This window comes from Berghia stephanieae, chromosome 1 (assembly GCF_034508935.2).
Source record: "Berghia stephanieae isolate SIO BIC M18660-M18661 chromosome 1, UCSD_Bste_1.3, whole genome shotgun sequence".
NCBI lineage: Eukaryota > Metazoa > Mollusca > Gastropoda > Nudibranchia > Aeolidiidae > Berghia > Berghia stephanieae.
The window spans coordinates 65,710,934-65,725,158 of record NC_088360.1 but is presented as its reverse complement, the minus strand read 5'-3'; the positions used below and the strand labels follow the sequence as shown (position 1 = coordinate 65,725,158).

At 35.1% G+C, this 14,225-nt stretch overlaps 1 protein-coding gene across 1 annotated transcript in view; it reads right to left on the bottom strand.

Annotated features, from left to right (window-relative positions):
* Nucleotides 1-14,225, bottom strand: part of LOC144979675 (dynein axonemal assembly factor 10-like) — a 34,763-nt gene that overhangs the window by 12,340 nt on the left and 8,198 nt on the right. Inside the window, exons 2-7 of the mRNA XM_078926550.1 lie at nt 14,155-14,225; nt 10,058-10,188; nt 8,704-8,805; nt 5,180-5,295; nt 2,215-2,349; nt 366-463 (exon numbers count right to left, since the gene is read on the bottom strand). The exon at nt 14,155-14,225 is cut by the window's right edge and continues 30 nt beyond it. Coding sequence (XP_078782676.1) covers nt 366-463; nt 2,215-2,349; nt 5,180-5,295; nt 8,704-8,805; nt 10,058-10,188; nt 14,155-14,225 — 653 coding nt within the window. The remainder of the gene's footprint in view (nt 1-365; nt 464-2,214; nt 2,350-5,179; nt 5,296-8,703; nt 8,806-10,057; nt 10,189-14,154) is intronic.

The window sequence follows — 14,225 nt, the reverse complement described above, 5'->3', positions numbered from 1 at the left end:
CATCAACCCGCTAATCAAAGAACACCACTGGTCTTCTGTATCAATTGTGACATCTGATGCCATTCTGTCTCGCCCGACGTCATAAAAACGGGACCGTCACCAAATTTCAAGAGACTGAGCACAGGTGTCAAAATATGACATAAGACATAATGGTGATTTTGTGGTTTTGAGGAAAATGCTTGACACGGCAAAAAATCCGACCTCGGGTGCAATTATCCGACTTTTTCCTACCAATCCGATCTTAAGGTAAAAAATCTGACTTTATCCGACCTCGCTGGACACCCTGGACATATACTTCTTTAAAAAAAATTGTCATAAATGATTAACTAACACAAAGACTAAAACTTGGCGATAAAAGGGCTTACTATTTCCATAAATTTAGAGACCCATTTCCTCCAAGGGTCATGAACACATCTCTGTTTTGAGGTAAATGCTTGGCTAGCCATACAGTTGACTTGTGTGCCTGTGATAGTACATTTAAATAAATATTTAAAATAACAATGAATAAAGATGCTTTGTTCGTTGTAGACAAATATGTCACATCATATCATAAATACAATTGAGAACAAATTGAGTGAGGATGCAATGTCCATTATTACGAATGAACTTTTCTTGTGCAAAACATATCTAGAGATGCCAAAATAAAAATTGGGCGCAGGAATTTCTGACACAACTCAGTGGAATTTCAAGGCCAAAGCAAAAGTTTCCTCATACAAAATCATATACAATTAGAACTATAAAATATGTAAACACAATATCAAATACCATTCCAAAGCCTTTTTTTCTTTCAAATCAAGTTAACCTCCAAAGGTGGTGGTTGTAGTTGTGGTAGTAATGATGTAGTAGTGGTCGAGATGATAATGTTGTGATGTTGGTTGTAGTAGTAGTTGTAGTGATAATTATTAGGCATTGGTGGTTGTGGTAGTAGCGGTGGTGGTGGTTGTAGTAGTAACGGTAGTAGTAGTAGTAATAACAGTAGTAGTAGTTGTTTTTGTTGTTGCAGTAGTAGTGGTGATGATGTGGTGATGGTGGTTGTAGTAGTAATGGTAGTGATGATGTGATGGTGGTAGTGGTAGTGATGATAATGTGGTTATAGAGGTTTTACGTAGAAGTGGTCATATTGAGCTGGTGGTGATTGTAGTAGTGGTGGTTGTAAAAGTAGCAGTGGCAGCGATGATGATGTAGTGGTGGTGGTTGTAGTGGGAGTGATGATAATGTGGTGGTGGTTGTAGCAGTAGTGGCAATGATGATGGTTGTACTAGTAGTAGTGAGGATAATGATGATGTGGTGGTGGTGGCTGTAGTGATAGTGATGATGATGTGGTGGTGGTTATAGAAGTAGAGGTAGTGATGAGAACGTGATGATGGTGGTTGTAGCAGTAGTGGTGGTGAAGGTTGTAGTAGTAGTAGTGGTTGTGATGACGGTTATAGAAGTAGTGGTAGTGATGATGTGGTGGTGGTGATTGCACTAGTAGTGTTTATAAGGAAAAGGGTGGAGTGGCCACTTGTATAAAAAATAATGAGAAATATAGGGTATGGAGAAATGCCAGATGAAAACAGAGAATAAAAGGTGTCAAGAGCGAAACATGGATCCAACTGACATGTCACTTTCCGCCTGGCTCAGAGAGAGAGGAAGAGAGATCAGCGAGCAGTTGCACTCGCCACAGAGCCATCCAGCCTCACAAAAATATGACTTTCAAATTTAATAACCTGTCGTGCAGACTCTCTTCTCTCAACTACTTAGGGGATCAAACCTAGGCTCACTGACTGACCCCGCAAACTTATAGTGCATAGCATTAATTTGCTCATTATTGAAAGTTTGCAGGGTCAATTAAATCCAATGCTTATGGGAGGTAAGAAGATATAGATAAAATTTGGTCACTCAGCTCCTGCATGCCAGAATTTTGCATGCCATAATATAGCGAGTACAGGATCATTATGAAACCGAAATCCACTACGATCAAACTATCGTCAAACCGAAAAGAAATTGCTGAATAAACAAAAAAACTGTTAAGCGAACAAAATTCCCAATTCATCATCTCTAACTCCTACAAAGAGCTGTTAACTAAAGTGTTCAATTGTATCCACCATAGCAAACTAGAGACTAGGCACTTGTCCGTCATACAGCCTCTCCACTTATTATTATTATTATTATTATTATTATTATTATTATTATCACCATCATCATTATTATTATTAATCATTGATATATTACCTTTTCTGTAACGCATGCAAAACCTTTTGTTGGATGTTGAGTACGCATATCATAAACATGGAACTTTGACTCCAGGGTTGTTATTGCAAGTTTATTCATGGAAATATCTTTTCTATCAAATTCAACACAACACACCTGTAGAGATAAATCATAATAAATAAACAAAATATTGAAGTGCATGAGTTTGAGCGAATTAGAGAAATTAACTACAATAAATGATATATACCAGGTTCCAAAAGTTCTACCATTCCCATAATAAAAGTAAAATATCGCTTTTATTTTCCATTCATTTCCATTGAAATTTTCTTTGGCCCAGGACAAATATGTCTGGCAATGAATAAAACACAAATTAACTCCATACACATCAGATATGTCAAAGGAGATAGTTTTATTCAGACTGACCTGTTGGAATCCGTTTTCAAGTCTGATCAATATGTGGTATGACCCCTGAGAGCTTGAATTATATATGCACATAGACGGTTCATTAGGCTTAGGATTGTTCTCTGGGGAATTTTTTGCCACTATTTCTGCAAGCAATTCCTAGTTCTTGGCATGTTCGTAGTGGCCATGGCATATTCCTAATCCTCCTACCAAGCTAATCTCAAAGATGTTTGATAGGATTAAGGTCTGGAAATCTTGAAGGCCATCTCAGAACATTGATTTCATTATCATGAAGCAAAGCCAAATGTGGTCGAGCATTGTCTTGTTGGAAAAGTCCATCATGATGTGCCATAAAAGGAAATACATAAGAGGTAATAATCTAATCACACTACCGCCTGGTCCTGATGTTACTTTCAATAATGACACTCCATCTAGCAATTCAAGATGATCTTATGTTACTCATAAATAGGTTTGAATGTAATAATTGACATTGGCACAATCTGTACACAGAGTTGTGCTCTTGGGTGACAACTTCTTTGGCAGTCTTATGCAGATCCAGTATAATTATAATGCTGATTTAAATGTTGCACAGTTCTTCGACAAACAATAAAATGCCTCGCAACTGCGGAAATTGAGAAATCAAAAGAAATCATTCCTAAAATATGATCACACTCAGAATTTGTCAGTTTAACCATTTTTTAAATCAATGGAACACAGTTTACAACAGAGAGAATAAAAAGCTTTGATAATGTGCAAACTTTGGGTACACACTGGTAACAGTAGCATTGTGGTAAAGAAATAACATGGTCTGACATGTTGCTTGGAGGTTATAATAATTTTCTTCAAAATGCAAAAGTCACCCAGGATCGCAAACGATCACATTTGGCCACTGCTCTGTATCAAATGAATTGTTACTCATTGGTGTCATGCCATTAGTTGTATTAATAATTTGCATGTTAAAGATGTTTACTTTTTTTTGGGTGTGACAGAACTTTTAGAACACTGTATATAATAAAGAATGTGCCATCACTAAAGACTGTTTTTCATCCAAATACTGTTTTGAATGATGGCTTTTGTCTATGTTCATCCAATAAGAATTCGCAAATCATAAATGTGGTGCTCATTTCTTAAATTGAGATTGATTTTTAACACAACATTTCAAAGATCAGTAAGTATGGTCCTTGACACTATTACACGAGAACAATCATCATTTATGCCATAATATAATTTCAATCATGTGTAAATTGACTGCTTTAAATTTCTCATTGAACAATCTGAGTAATGGGAATTTGAGAAAATATCCGCTTTCATTAAAAACAAAATAAATAATAAGAATGCCTCTGCTTACGATCTTTCTTCTGCTTCTTGATTAGACAAATGCACTTCAGAATGACATTATATACTTGCATTTTATGCTTTTTGTATTTGATTTACAATGTGATACAGTGCAATCCCTGGATAACGACATTGCCGGGGACCGGAAAATTAGGTCATTATCCAGGGGTTTTCAAAAGGAAAGGGGGGGTCTTGGTCAGATCCTTGAATACGTAAAATTGCGATGCACGGACAGTGCCTGAGAGACGACAGGTCTCAACAATGTCAGAATGTGTATTTCTCCAGTTTACAAAGGATATACCAGTACCAGTCACGCTTTCACTCTCCAATGTGTATTGGCATTGTTTTGGTCGTAAAAAGTGCTCAAATTCCATTTTTTAAAAATAAAAATAAATTTTTTTAAATCAAGTGCCAATATGATAGTACAGCACAAGAACACAATGCACACATCTAGTTTTGATTTTAATTAAAATCAAATCCATACTGATAAGTTTCGAATACTGAAGTGCATCCAAATTTAAAAGCACTTAAAAATTAGTAGATCTACATCTTGTAATATAATTTTTTTTAAAATAACACAACTAGGTATAACCACAATAAGATCGAATTTGGGCTGATGTTTAGAGAAACAACCGATTTTTCAAATGAAAATAATAAAGCGAAAGAGGTTGTTATTGTTTTCCCCCCCTATTCCAACATATTATAAGACTATGAATATCCATAACTGCTCCCACTGGACACGGCATTGCCAAATATCAGTTAACCTCCACAGACCTCAGACAAGTAGCTAACATGGAGGGTTAATGGACGCTTGAGAGTTCTATCCACTGCGCTGATTCCACACAGTGTAGTAAACATGTGTTCTGATTGGTCTCATTGGGAGGCAAAAAAAAAAGTTTTTTTATTAGAACGAGCATCGTATCAACTGTCAATTATTGTTATAAAGATGTCACTAACCAGGGATTTTACTCAAATGTCGTTTGGGGTTTTTACTACTAATAATATAAAGCACTATCCAGGGGTTGTCATTATGCAGGGGTGTCGTTATCCAGAGGTTGGACTGTAATTTGTGGACAAGTTTTGATCTTAGTCATATACTTAAGCTGAAAAATGTCAGACATAACTTCTGTTCAAACTACACATAAAAGATCAAAAGCTATAAATCAATGAAATAAAAATCTGAAGTAAAAAAATTATGAGATTTTAGTTTAAAGCTTTTATGTGTTTTAAACAAGTTTAGCAGTCTTACCCCATTTTTGACATTTGTTTCCCATCGTAAAGACATATTTCTCAAATCAAATAATTTTACATCTCCATTGTCATAACCAGCTGCAACACATCGTTCTTCTGCGCTGAAGGCATTCCCTGTAGAAAATAATGTGTCATTTTATAAGGTTGCTTTAAATTTAAGAAAAAAAGAGGGGGGGGGGGGGGGGGGGGCGAGAGGTAGGGGGATAGGGGCAGAATATTTTTTAAATGTCAACATGTTTCAAAACACAGTACTTGCTGGATTCTAGCCCGCTGAATTCCAGAATGCTCTGCAACATGGCGTACTGGAGCTGGGTGACCAAATTTTTTCTATGTAATAAACTAGATTAATACTACACGCTAGGCATGTATGCACGCTTTGTCAACAGGCAAAGTCATAAATGCCTGGATTGGTTCTACTCAATACAGAGTAAATTATTTAAATTAGAAAATCAAGTGACTCAATCACCAGACGTCTAGACATCCTAGACATTGATATGCTCAGTGCCAGTATGTACCAGCAGTGTGTGGTTGTGTGTCATCACAAGAGAAGAGGCCTACAACTGTAGTATGTTTCATAATTCATATCCAAGCTTAGAGATTGTTTTTCTTTAAAACTGTCTGTGGGATGGCACTGGTGTTTTGTATATATATATATATATATATATATATATATATATATATATATATATATATATATATATATATATATATATATATATATATATATATATATATATATAGAATCGTGTTTGATACAAATATGTTACGAAAAGTGCTCGACATGCAGTAATGGAGCGAATTATTATTATTTAAAATATTTACCACAATGTTTGAGACAGTCTACATTAATGTTTCAGGCTTAATTTGCCATCGTCAGGACTGAGTTGTTTTGTTGACTGTTGTTGTTTCTTGAAGTGGTTCCGGTTTAAAGTTGCTTAACAAGCTACATAAAATTATCAACAGGAATACCATAAAAATAAGCTACTCGTGTATGCGCAACATAGAACAAATAATTTCAAGCCACAACAAAAAAATATTAATAAACCACCGACAAGAGCAAAACCCACCCACCAGAAAATGCAACTGCAGAAATAAAGAACATTGCCCGCTAAACAAACAATGCTTAGAATCAAGTTTAATTTACCAAGCCACAGTCACAGAAACTAAAACAAACAAGCAAGAAAAATATGTAGGACTAACAGAAAATAATTTCAAAACAAGATACAACCTCCACACCTCAACATTTAGAAACACTAACAAAAAAACATCCACAAAACTCAGCGAACATATTTGGAAATTAAAAGACAACAAACTAGACCACAACATTTCATGGAAAATTTTATCTAAAGCAACAGGATACACACCAACATCAAAACAATGTAGCTTATGCCTGGAAGAGAAATATACTATAATCAAACACCCTCATGAAGCCACACTCAACATGAAAAGTGAGATGTACGGAAAGTGTCCCCATCGGCGTAAATTCTTGTTAAGCAACTTTAAACCGGAACCACTTCAAGAAACAACAACAGTCAACAAAACAACTCAGTCCTGACGGTGGCAAATTAAGCCTGAAACATTAATGTAGACTGTCTCAAACATTGTGGTAAATTTAAATATTTAATATATATATATAAAATATATATATATATATATATAATATATATATATATATATATATAATATATATATATATAATATATATATATATATATATATATATATTTATATACTTTATATCCCATATAAATATGACCAAACAAAAATGATTTTTTCGCATTTGAAAACAACAGAGATTGAGGATTTTGCTTATTTGGGTTATATAAAAAAACTTATGCAATTACTTATTTCAACTTCCTTACAGTATCACATCATTGTTTCAAAATCAGTGGCATCAAGTAGCAAATAGTTCAATGTGTGTGTGTGTGTGTGTGTGTGCACTTAAGCCTTTTCATTCTGTGTTCCAAACCCAACCAATTGGATTGCTAATGTCACAATACTCACGTCTTGCTCCACGATTGTAGTAATTAAATAGTTTCAAAGCAATGACTTTCAATGTCAGTATATTGCATTTAAAATCCCTTGTCGAAAACTTGAGTATGGAAAGTTAGAATGTCAAAAAAGCAAACAAAATTATGATATGCCTCTGATTTTATGAATGAATAAATGTATGACAAATATTACAATGATCATGATTTGTGTTCACAAAAAGTAGACACTTTGCAATTTAACAGTGAGGCAACGGTCATGTCTGTGTCATTTTTGAGTGCAGGTATGAGATGCACATGAATTGAATGAATTTTCATGATAGTGTTGTTTTTAAAAAAATAACAGTATGTGGAATATCATTTTGTAACTTGTTGTTCTGAAAACATTAAAATGTTTTAAACCCATTACAGTTTGAGTTTTTATAAATAACTTTAAAAGGAAACTTTTTAAATATAAAGATATAAAATTCTGAAAAAAATATTTTCAATTTGTCGTGGGTATATGTAATAATTTTACTGCAATAAAACAAACAGTTTTAAAGACTAAGCTTCGATATGAATTATGAAACGAACTATGGTCATGTTGGGGTAATGTAGGGTGTGTTAATCAATAGTACCTTTAATTGTGTGTGTGTGTGTGTGTGTGTGTGTGTGTGTGCGCGTGTGTGTGTGTGTGTGTGTGTGTGTGTGCAGTGCAGCCAACCCTAGCCAATCAAAATGAGTACAGTTAGAGATCCAAAATGAGTAAGATTTTGAAAAAAAAATGCGTACAATCCTGCAAAAACTATATTAACACCAATTCTGATGACGGCCAATTAGACCATACTAGCAATACAGTGGTTCTTTTTCTTCTTCTTCTTCTTCTTCTTCTTCTTCTTCTTCTTCTTCTTCTTCTTCTTCTTCTTCTTCTTCTTCTTCTTCTTCTTCTTCTTCAGACAGGAAATATTACTTGAAGAATAGGGTAGGCTAGGTAATGGTTACCACCCATAGCATCAGATTTCGGGCTGCGGCACGTTCTGATTCTAGCATGCTTTTTGGTTTTCTCCCAAGCTTATGCAAGAATCCTAGTAAAATAGTGCTTTTGAAGTCCATCAGAAGTGGATTTATGTTGGGTCTCTGGAGTAAGTGAAAAGGACAGTGAATGTTTATCGCAACCCTATGGATAGGTTAATTCACCAAATCTAAAGTAGACACTGAGAGAAGTAAAAACATTGCTAAAAAAAAATTACTGATCAAATAATAGAAGAAATCGATAGACAGGAGTTATTTTAAGAAAATATGTTTAGATGAGACTTTGCAAAGTCGTTAATCTTGTGATAAAAAGCAAAACAAATAAAAAGCTATAAGCATAAACTTCATTCTCTTGCGCATACAATTTTTGGCACTTAAATATCCTTGGAGCAATCTCTCTCTCTCTCTCTCTCTCTCTCTCTCTCTCTCTCTCTCTCTCTCTCTCTCTCTCTCATACACACACACACACACACACACACACACACGTACATACACATAAAGAAACAATTTAAAAATGTTGTACCAAATGCAACTGTCCAACAATCTCTTTTGGTCTCGCCTTCCCCGGGCTCCATGGTTGCTACAGGATCATTTTTCTGCCTCGGGTCCCAAACTTTCACAGTTCCTAATTGAACGAATTAAGGCATTTATTATTGATAAGTGATCAGCTTTTAGCACAATGTTTCGTAAGCTTTGCCATGTTATATTAAATCTAATAGGGATTTCCCATTTACACAAATATTTTAACAAAATATGCAAGGGAGTGATAAATAGTTAACCCCATCTGAACTAAAAGCATTTATTGTTTTAGTATCTAATTAGTTACATTAGTTTACAATTACAATAATTAGTTTACATGTAAATTGTGTTGCTATTGCTAGCAGTAAGATTATAAATCTTGTCTCATCTTGTACTAAAAGCCAATAAATGTTAACTTTGATCAAAGACCAATTGGGTGACGATGATCACAAACCTCTGGCCCCTGCATTAAGTCTTGCAATAAGGCACTTTACACATATTATTTCTCTTAACTCAGGTGTCAATATGTGGCTATCAGCTGGCAGTGATGGATACTGCAAAAATGCTTATACAAACAGGATAAACAGGTGTCTTGACCTATATGAAATGGAAAGTTGGTACTGTATGGCCTCCAAGGGGAATAAATAAATCAAATTTAAAGCCATCGGGTGTGTTAAATATGTGGAAATGTGTTACATTAATCTTCATATTTATCCTATAATTGTGTTTTCCTTTAGAATATACAGGTGGATAACCATGCCTCTCTGACAATCGTCGTAACGTAAACAATGGCAGTGATTGGTAGACACATCAAACTACACAGATTTTACTATTGATTGTTTGTGTTAAGTAAAATACCCACTATTCTACAGCTTGATCAATAGAACTACACAGACAACTAACTATGTGTACATTTAAAAGTTTATAATCTGATTGGGAAAATTGTGTGATAACTAGTCACCCATTTGGCGGTATCAAAACAATAACAATGATCAGAGAGAGGTCGATTTCATTAACGTTACTGTTTATAAACAACCAACTATGTTTGTCCGAGCACGTGTGAGGGTGTATCACAAATATCATATTCATATTTTGATTGGTCAAAAATTTACTGGTTAATTGTTCAGAGGCTCATTAAAAGGATGTGTTGAAGTGTTATGAAAGTCTGTAGGGTTATATTATGAGATCATAAAGTATTACGGAGTGTTGGGACTCTTAAATTTTAACTCCTATAGATAACCAGAAGAACACTGCATAATTTTTTCACTAAACAACTAAAGCACATTGAGTAAGTGGCACTATAAAAATTGTAATGTTTAAAGAAATATATGTATTGACCACTGGATCCAGAAACTCACCATCTCTGCTGCCTGTGACAATTTCTGGAGCCCCTTCACCAATACCCAAACCACCAACTCCATCTATACAGTTGATTATCTCTTTATGGCCCTGGGCAGAATACACTGGTAAATCCAAGGACTCCAGATTCCTTTAAATTCAAAGAAAAAATTACTATAAGATTTCTCTTTCTGTCAAATTTGAAAAAAAAAATTGTTGGGAAGGCATTATTATTACAATGCAAGTGACAAGGTTTTTGAGATGGCGGAAAACAGGAATGTGGAGAGACCCGTGATAAGACACGACCCAACCACATTAGAATGTGTATTTTTCTTGTTGGCAAAGGGTTTAGTTACGCTTTCACTCTCTGATGTGTATAGTTATTGTTTTTATTGTAAACAGTGCTCCAAAGTAATTTTCCCTCGGTCATTTATCCGTGCTTGGGACCGGCATGAGTGCAGTTGATTTATCAAATAACATTGAATAATACAACAAAACACATCTTAATTCTAATTCTTGATTCATCAGCAAGGTTGTCAGTTATCGGCAATCAGTAATCAGAGGTGAGAATGACTGGTCACAAAAAAATAGAGGAAATTTTTTTTATCTAAGCAGGTTGATAAAGAAAATTTCAATTTCAGATGGTTGATCATGACCAATTCATGCGACTCTTTATATGAATTTCATTAACATTTGATTAATAAAAAAAATAGACAAAGGAAGAATTGTGAAGGTGATGGAGGGAGATGAACCATCATTTAGGTTGAAATCCACATTTAGGCAGAAGATTCTCAGCTCTGGAAATGACACTAGTGAATTATAGATTCCATTTGTCAGCTCCAGCAAACATGTCAAAATCTAATTTTAGATCACCTACATGTACTCATTGAAGTGATGTGTGCAGAATTCCGTTTCCATCCATTTGTCACGATCGATGTAGAATGACAATTCAGCCTTCTATATGTTTTCCCATTATGTGGGTTTTAAGTTTTTTTCAAATTGTTGTAATGTATTTTGCCCATTTTTTGCATGATAATAGAAAAAAGATAATAATGGTGAATGAATATGATTAATTTCATATCCATTTGAGTTTGCTTTTGCAATCCTCTGTGTTTGTCCTCTGGCATTCACCTCTCTCAACTCCTAGTTTCTTCGCATTGGAGTCATTTTCATTGCCATTGTCCACATGCCCATGATGATGGCTGTAAACAAAAGAACGAGTTAATGAGTGTATGTTACTTAGATAAGAATTACACACATCATTGATCAGTAACACAAGCAAACTCTAACATGGTGCTTAGATTGGCAGAACTGATGCTGTATATCACTAGATAGCCCACATGGTGTTGTCTGCCAGCTTGATGGGACAGATCTTCGTTTTCATTCAAGTCAAGTCATTAGTTGATCACTGTAGGAGTAGAATGGAACTGTTAAATCACTACTGTCGATAGTGCCACAAGCTGTGGAAAGAACCTGAAACAGTAGATCATCTGGTTGAGCATTGTGTTATGACATGGCTACCAGGCTGGTTTGCGGCTGTACACAAATGCGGCAATGAAATTACGGCCCGGATAGACCATCATAATATTGTAGTTGTAGTACGAGACCGTTCGAAGCTGCTGCTGCCAGAGGTACTCCAGGTCAATTTCGACATTGAAAGTTGCCAAATATAACCTCACTTGGCCAAATACTACAAACATTTTGATCCCTTTTAAAAAACTTATCGGTTTTGATAAACAAGGAAAAAACTTTATTGAGAAAAAAATGGATTTTACTAAAATGGATATTGTTATTTTGTTTTTTTTATTACCAATATTATATAGCAAAAAGAAAAATTCTATATTATTATTATTATTATTATTATTATTATTATTATTATTATTATTATTATTATTATTATTATTAATGATAATGTATGTTGTATACATGCATGAATGTATGTATGGATGGGTGTGTGTGTGTGTGTGTGTGTGTGTGTGTGTGTTTGTGTGTGTGTGTGTGAGTGTGTGTGTATGTATGTATGTAAGTATGTGTGTATGTATGTATGTATGTATGTTCGTATATATGTTCCTCAATCATATGATGACAGGGTAAAGCAACAGCTATAAACAGCCTGAACAAAAACGTCTCCAAATAATTACTAAAATTAATTGGCCAAAATCCATTTGGTTAAATATATTTGAAAAGTGTATCCTTCAAAATGTTCGCTTACGAAAAGATGAAGAAAATTGTGATATGATTGTTTCGGCCGATACAGATAACAATTCCAGCTGTATGTTATTTATTTAAAATTATGTGTCTGTATGAGATCGCTACCCGTTCCAAGAACTGGGACCTCAAGGAAGAATTGTTAGAGAAGCCATAAGGGTACTCTGTGCCAACTCCTTCAGATTCAAATGCAATCACAAGTGTCCTTATAAAGTTAGAAAGTATCGTATAAAATGCGGTTCAACCATATTATTCATTGTAATCTAAAATCACCCATTTGATATTCACAAACTAGGTCTCGCCCAGTTCTCTATTGCCTTTAGCTGTAGGCATTCTTAAGCACAGTGGGGGCTAAATCGTTGTATTTGGAGATATTAAGTGGGTGTCAGCACCCCTGTTATTTCCGATTAGGGTCTTATAAGCCCCTGCTATAGCCAATAAATTTTACTCAAGACAAAGAGAAAGAAAAAAAAATTTTTTTAAAGGGGGGGGGGGGGGGGGGGGAGTCATTAAAAAAACCCCTGTTATAGCTGGGTGCCTGTTATAACCAAAACCATTACACTGAGGTTCCACTGTAATTTTGATAGACGATCCTTTCCATAAAATAATTTTACAGGCCTACAATAATACTTATACTGCCTGCTGCATCAAGAGACTATGATGAACTTTTAGCCAAAAGACCAGAGAACTGAGTATTTGTTTCTACTTCACAAAGCAGGCGGTAATTTCTTGATTATTTCAAACTGTTGGTTATGTGGCTTATAAATTTGACTCATGCATGTGCATCTGTATGTATGTGTATCAATTTAAAGATATGAGCCATTTTACTCGTGTATATTTGCTTTGTATCTAACACTAACATCTCATTGCAAGGCACCCGAAAGCCTGATAAAAGCTAGATAATTGCGCTTAATAAATGTGAATTATTTTCATTATTATTTGTTCAGTGTAAATTTTAACCAAAATTTTTTTTTAAAGTTGTCCGCCACCATTCCAGTTTATCAATAATATAATTCAGAAAAGTGAGTGAAGCAGGCACCAATCAACAATACACCATTTTACGAGTTTTAGCATCACAACTTATGAGAAATATGATCTCTTCTTCTGTCAGCTTATCCTGCAGTTTGCAGGGTTGCCATAATGAATGCCACATCTCCATGCATCTCGGTTCAGCGCATCATCTTCCTCCAGGCCAAGTTTTTTCATATCATCCTTTACCTTATCCCACCATCTAGTGTTTGGGCATCCCTTTTTCCTCTTTCCCGCTATTTGTAAGTCCGATACTTTCCTTCCCACATACTCCCTCACTCGTTTCTTTACATGTCCGAACCATTTCAATCTATCTTCTCTCATCTTTATTGACACATTCTTCACTTCAGTCAACCTTCGAATTCATTTATTTCTCACTTTATCTTTTCTTGTCCAGCCAAGTGACCATCACAACATCCACATTTCTGCCACCTCAACTTCTTTATCTTGTTTCTTTGTTGTAGATGCTGTCTCTAGTCCATATAACATTGCTGGTCTTACAACTGTTGTATATATTTTCCCCTTCAGCTTTGCGGATATTCGTTTGTCACACATAACTCCAGTTACCTTCCTCCAATTATTCCAGCCTGCCTGTATCCTCTTCTTAACCTCCATCTCATTGCCCCCAATCTCCTTGAACAGTTGTTACTAAGTATTTGAATTGGTTTGTCTCTGGCACATCCTCTTCTCCTATCTTTATTGGTGGTTCTGCTCTCTGTTGTCCGATGCACAAATAATCTTTCTTGATGAGAAATACGATATCACTTTTAATATCATCCTCACCAGATTTGTAGCTTCCCCCAGTAGCTAGGTGTCTGTTTTGTAATGCTGAAGCCCCAAAAAGAGAGAAATACGATATCACTTATAATATCATTCTCACCAGATTTGTAGCTTCCCATTGAAATCCCCAGTAGCTAGGTGTCTGTTTTGTAATGCTGAAGCCCCAAATGT